Genomic DNA, 6,110 nt, shown 5'->3' with positions numbered 1-6,110 from the left:
CGTTTTCGTGGGAGCTACGACCGGCGTCCATGGGAGCTGCGGCCGAAATTCGAGCTGCAACCATGGATGGCGGGGAGCTGCAATCGGCCTCCGGGGGAGCTGCGTGCGGTGAACGGTGACTTTTCTTTTCACTGGAATACAAGTGCTACAACCGTTTTTCCTTCTTGCTGGTATCGGCGGCGAATTTTGCTGGAAACGGCTACGGATTTTGCTACATTCATTCACGGCCGAGCTGCGTCCCGTGACGACAGCGACCTATTTTTTGCTACAACCGTTGTAGTTTTTGCTACGTCTGTGGATGATTTTTGCTACATCCTTCTTTCATGGTGAACCTGTAGGCTCGATGGCGGCGACCTATTTTTGCTACAACCGTTGTAATTTTTGATATGTCTGTGGATGATTTTTGCTACATCCTTCTTTCATGGTGAACTTGTAGGCTCGACGGCGGCGACCTATTTTTTTGCTACAACCGTTGTAATTTTTGCTACGTCCGTTGATGGTTTGTGCTACATCCCTTTTTTCATGATGAACCTGCAGGCTCGACGGCGGCGACCTATTTTTGATACAACCTCTGTACTCTTTTCTACGCCCGTCGAGGATTTTGGCTACATCCTTTTTTCACCATGGACCTGCAGGCTCGACTGCGATTAGCGGCGGGTGGGAGTGGCTGGCGAGCACGGGCGGCGCAGGTTTGACCGGTGAGCATGGGCGCGAGCGCGGGCGGCCGGCGAGTCAGGCGCGAGCGCGGGCGGCCGGCGATTCAGGCGCGAGCGCGGGCAGCCGGCGAGTGAAGGCGCGAGCGCGGGCGGCTCGGGTGTGGCCGGCAAGCACGGATGAAGAGAGCAGGAAAGGTCCGATCCAACGGTTGTATATACGCGAATCGGATGGCTCCGCGCTGACCGGCACAAATTTGGGCCGGTGCGCCGGCGCCTATCGGTGGCCTAACAAAAATCACGCGTGAAGCTGAAATCCTCTCCCCGCGCCGGCTGAAATCCCCCCCAAATCCACAAGCTCACTATGTTCCCCCCCATTCCCCGCGCCGCCGAAATCCTCTGTGCCCGCCCCGCCGTCTCCGCCCACCCACCCACCGGCCGCCGCGCCGCCCCTCCTCCGGCGCCGTTCCTCTCCACCAGATCTCCCCCGCCCCCACCCCACACATCGCGCTTTTCCTCCCCCGAGCATGCCCGGCCCCCGTCCCCCGTTCGCTAGGGTTGAGGTCGTCGGGCCTCCTCCGGCGGCAAGGTGCTCGGCGAGGAGGAGAAGAACGCCGGGAACGTCTCCGCCCGGCCCGAGCTCACCGACACTGGCGCCCCGAGCACCTTCTCCTCAGGCGTCGCCGCCCCGTTCCTCTTAGACTCCGACGCTGCCGGCCACCTGCATCGCCGTCCTCTTCAACTCTTCTGCTTCGTCGATGGTCGCCACCACGCATCGAGGCCCAAGGTAGCGCCCCTCAACTCCTATCCCTCATCTGTGTTCGTGTTGTGCTGGGTCTCAAACGTATCTGAACAAAGCTACCAAGCGAGGCCTGATACGACTGAAGAAATAGAAACTGTACAATGTTGTACGAACCGAAAATAAGAACTGTACAAGGCTTTATAGCATTACCATGGTCAAGTAGCTACCCGACCAACAGATATGGTCACTGTTGTATACGTTCTAATACAAATATGCGTAGTTTGACACTGTCAAAGTAGTATTTTGATTCACTGTCTCGCATAATCAATTTTTTGTGAGTTTCAGAAAATTGTAAAAAATCAGAAATAAATTAAATTCTGCCAATTTGCAGCCGTGATAGATACAATAACAGAGTACTTTTTAGTTAATAAAAGCTTTCACTCAGGGCAGCAAGAAAAACTTGCATTCAGAGTAAAAGCTTTTAATGAGTACATATATATAACAGGTCGCAGACTTTTGATGAGTCAAAGCTTGCATTCAGAGTAGTCTGCAATTTGTTATTTGCAACCTGTTATGTTCTTGTCAACTTCGTAAGTTTGGAGGAAGAAGACTCCCAGGGACACCTCCAACTAAATTGCTCGTGGCCAATTATCCTCAGCCCACATAGCACCTAGCACCGACGTGAGGTGAGGATCTCTGTCTTCCAGGATATTAAGTAAACTTTCTGGATCGACTAACATGTGAAGGAGGAGTTGGAGGAGGGAGAGTATGAGGTGGAGGAATCGGCAAAGGACATGGAATGGCCGGTTCCTCAGGAGACCAAAATCTGGTTGCGTGGGGTGTCCACGCTCCCTTCGCGACCATATCCACATAAGGGGATCATTGTTAAACCTGTTGGTGTGAGGTAAGTGCTTCTGTGGACTCTTAACTATGTCTTTACATTCAAGTTTTTTGCAGATACTAACTTACTTGCCTTTCCATTGTGCAGGGCCTTGGTGGTTATTCCAGAAGGCACAATCCCGCCACGACAGCCAAGCACCATCATTGGATGTCTTTGTAGGCATTATTACCCCGGCCTACTTCCCATAGGAGACGGTGAGGAGGAGCCAGCTTGGTCTTGGGAGCACTGGAAACGCGCTCCAGATACGGAAGACAAGTGGGACAGGGAGTACCGCAGTGCTGCTGAGTGGGTGGTCAACGATTTTTGGGTAAAATTCTTTGTCAATTTTCTTAGTTATTTCTTTGCCAATATTCAAAATCATTGCATTGATAATTGTCTTATGCGAATTTATGCACTTTGGTAGGACTTCTTTACTTGCGTTGAGGGTATGGAGGATGAAGCTAATGAGGTTGTGGAGGAGATTGCCAAGAAGATTGTCCAAGACATGCCTTACGAGGCTCGTGTCAATGCTGTGGTAAAGTATTTCGCGCATGAACGCAAGATGCTTCTTAAAAAGCTGCTAGCCCGGAGAGTGCATCTCACCCGTTCCATGTACATGAAGGTAGTTTCCATTTAATTACTTGTGATTGCCTCGATTAAAACAACTTAGTTTCATTCCTAAGTTGGATGTATTTGACATACTTCAGGCGGTTCCCCCATGGTGCAACAACAAGATTCCTTGCTACCAGCAAATCATATCCAGGTGGATAAACCCAGAGTGGAGGGCCACATACAGAGCAGCTTCGGAGCGACGTGCCTTGATGGGTGGTCCGGTACACCTTCATGGCAACCTCAACCTCCATGCTTACGTGCAGAAGAAGGTAATAATATATTTGGCTTATGAACTTCTCCACTTGTGCCCTTATGTATATTATTGCTTCTATTGCAGAATAGGGAGAGAGGTGAGGGTGAAGAGCCGCTCAATACCTTCACGGGATTATGTCTCTCCCGCAAGTCAAAGAAACCGGAAGGGGGTGGGTCAACCCAGGGGCTGGATTGAGGATTGATGCATATAGTGGGAAGTTCAAGGAGTGCAACGGGCCTGACTCTGATCGAGCCTCACATGACATTGATGTTACGGTTTCCCTCAAGTCAGGACAAGGCAAGAAGCGTGGACGGTTATATGTTGGTGACGGTTCCATCTGTAAGGACATTCCAAAACTTGCCGACCTCCGTGCTACCACGTCGAGCTCAGGTCCTGCTATTGAGCGTCGCCCAGAGCCTGGGCTACACATGATGCATCAATTCCATGTATGTTTTGCTTCATTGATCTCCCTTCGGGTTTCTTCTTTGCATTGCGATGATGGTAAACTTGTTGTGATGGCATATTGTAGGCTCGCCTAGAGGAAGAAAGCAGGTTACGGCAGGAAGAAACCAGGTTGCGGCTGGAGGCTCAGGCCAATGCCCTACTTCAACAGGAGCAAGCCATGAAAATGCAGCAAGCCCTGTTTCAGCAGCAGGAATTCATGGTTAAACAGCAGGCAGCCCTGCAGGAGACGTTTGCTTGGTTCAATACTAATATGCATTGTTCTACTTTGCCGGATCTTCCTCCTATTCCGCCGCTTCCTACTTTTAGCTTTGTAAGTCTTCAACTTTTCAATCATGCATCTTACCATCATGCTTAAAGATCATGCTTGAAGTGTCCTCGGTCGGGAGAAGGCTCCAATAACTTTGTGGTAGGTGGATCTAACCTGCCCAAGCAAGCTCAGTGACACCCACTGCGGCTCATGGTGCTTCAACCTCCACAGCACAATGATCACTCGAGGTAGTTGTCTATGCTTGTGCACTATTGATGCTTGTGTCTTGTCGTTGGTTGTGCCTCTCAACTTGTAACTTGTGCATTATTGATAGTAGAGCCCACAAATGTTGATCCTTATATTATTCATACTTCTTAGCTTCAGTTTGAAATTTATACGTTGATGCTTGTTAAATCTTGTGCCTTACTGATCTGCAATTTTACTTTGGAAATTCTTACTTGGCTTCAATTTGAAACTTATAGGTTTGCATCGTGGATGTCATCGATGGTGGGCATACATGCTGTGGTGGAAGCTGATTGCATCTTTTAGGTTGAACTCATGCTAGGTGTGAACTTGGAACTCATGATTCCATTTGTGGACTCTTGTTGCATCTGTAGGTGAATCCTTGTTGAATATGTACGCTTGTGGACTTTGAACTCATGGCCCTTTTGTTTGTGAACTCTTGTTGCATATGTACACATGTTTTTGTGAACCTTCTTTGAATATGTATGCATCTGTGGACTACTCATGGTTGGTTTGTTATGGTTGTCAACTTGTAGTACATTGTTGCTGTGAACTTTGATGTATATATATTGTTGGTGCTCCCAGAAGCCATTGTAGCATATAGTGGCATACGTAGACAAATAAAATGCTACTAGCGTTATAAGCCCTGTGTCCCAGCGGCAAGCACCCGGTTTATCGGGCATGTATATGTCCCCAATGGGCTGTAAGCCGTGTGTCCCAGGGCCTGGCACCCGGCTTATAAGCCATTATCCGACGACCCCGCTAAATATAAGCCGGGTCGGAGGCTCTCGGTTTACATTTATACCGTGCGCTTGCCTTAGTCCTCGGTTTACATGTAAGCCGAGAGCCATGGGGAAACACTCGGTTTACATATAAACCGTGCGGCTCTCCTCGGCCCTCGGTTTACATGTAAACCGTGTGCTCGCTGGCACTCGGCTTATAGAGATGGACACGTGGCGCAGCCGTTAGTGTCCGGCTGCCGTTATATATAAACCGTGTGTTTATTGGCCCTCGGCTTACGTAGGTGTACTCGGCTTATATATAAAGCGAGTGTTTTCCCCATGGCTCTCGGCTTACCCTTGATAAGCCGGTCCTTAGTAAGCCGTGTACTGTAAGCCGTGAAAAACACTCGGCTTATATATAAACCGAGTGTAAAACGGCATAAGCCTAGTGTTTTGGGCATTCGGCTTATAATTTTTCTCCTGTAGTGAATGTAGTTATGGAGTGAATCCAATGGTCAAATTTTCTGGCTGCGCCCCTGGGCGCGTTCAGGAGCATCTTCCACTTCTTCCTCAACGTGGGTATGTTCGTGGCCGACCTGGTCAACTACCGCGCCAACACAATCCCAGGGTGGGGCTGGCGCCTGTCCCTCGGTGTCGGCATCATCCCAGCCGTCGTCATCCTCGTCGGCGCCATCTTCATTCCGGACTCGCCCAACAGCCTGGTGCTGCGCGGGAAGGTCGACGAGGCCCGCCACTCGCTGCGCCGGATCCGCGGCCGGACCGCCGACGTCGACGTCGAGCTCAAGGACATCATGCGCGCCGCGGAGGAGGGCGGCCGACACAAGTCCGGCGTGTTCCGACGCATCCTGTTGCGCGAGTACCGGCCCCACCTGGTCATGGCGATCTTCATCCCACTCTTCTTTGAGCTGACGGGCATGATCGTGGTCACGGTCTTTGCGCCGCTCCTCTTCCACACTATCGGGTTCACGAGCCAGAAGGCCATCCTCGGCTCCATCATCACTGACGTCGTCAGCCTGGAGTCCATCTCCGTGGCCGCGCTCTCCGTCGACCGCTTCGGCCGCCGCTTCCTCTTCAAGCTGGGCGGCGGCGTCCTGCTCGTGTGCCTGGTGGGGATGACATGGATCTTCGGTGCAGAGCTGGGCACCAACGGCGGGAAGGCGATGCCGAGGCCCTACGCGGTTGCCGTGGTGGCGCTGGTGTGCCTCTTCGTGGCCGGGTTCGGCATCTCCTGGGGGCCACTCAAGTGGATCATCCCCAGTGAGATCTTCCCGC

General features: G+C 51.4%; 1 protein-coding gene across 4 annotated transcripts; it reads left to right on the top strand.

Moving 5' to 3' along the window:
- The first annotated feature begins 1,037 nt into the window (after nt 1-1,037).
- On the top strand, nt 1,038-4,614 carry LOC123107945 (uncharacterized). 4 transcript variants are annotated; one of them, XM_044529832.1, is made up of 8 exons: nt 1,038-1,440; nt 1,901-2,299; nt 2,384-2,603; nt 2,700-2,897; nt 2,983-3,156; nt 3,225-3,586; nt 3,670-4,100; nt 4,335-4,614. In XM_044529832.1, the coding sequence occupies exons 2-6, from the start codon at nt 2,190-2,192 to the stop codon at nt 3,333-3,335; spliced, it is 813 nt and encodes a 270-aa protein (XP_044385767.1). In that variant the 5' UTR covers nt 1,038-1,440; nt 1,901-2,189; the 3' UTR covers nt 3,336-3,586; nt 3,670-4,100; nt 4,335-4,614. The 4 variants fall into 4 exon arrangements, with proteins under 4 accessions (XP_044385767.1, XP_044385779.1, XP_044385773.1 ...); XM_044529844.1 differs by having other exon boundaries at nt 1,038-2,299; nt 3,670-3,915; nt 3,995-4,100; XM_044529838.1 differs by having other exon boundaries at nt 1,038-2,299; nt 3,670-3,915; nt 3,976-4,100.
- Nucleotides 4,615-6,110: the final 1,496 nt, after the last annotated feature.

This window comes from Triticum aestivum, chromosome 1B, assembly GCF_018294505.1.
Source record: "Triticum aestivum cultivar Chinese Spring chromosome 1B, IWGSC CS RefSeq v2.1, whole genome shotgun sequence".
Taxonomy (NCBI): Eukaryota; Viridiplantae; Streptophyta; class Magnoliopsida; order Poales; family Poaceae; genus Triticum; species Triticum aestivum.
The sequence above is the reverse complement of the archived record's forward strand: the minus strand, read 5'-3'. Positions and strand labels throughout refer to the sequence as shown.

Bases quoted from the DNA above. Each gene is read 5' to 3' on its own strand.
- LOC123107945 (XM_044529832.1), top strand. From the start codon at position 2,190: ATGGAATGGCCGGTTCCTCAGGAGACCAAAATCTGGTTGCGTGGGGTG. The intron at 2,300-2,383 runs GTAAGTGCTTCT...TCCATTGTGCAG, and splicing joins GTTAAACCTGTTGGTGTGAG to GGCCTTGGTGGTTATTCCAG. The intron at 2,898-2,982 runs GTAGTTTCCATT...GACATACTTCAG, and splicing joins CCCGTTCCATGTACATGAAG to GCGGTTCCCCCATGGTGCAA.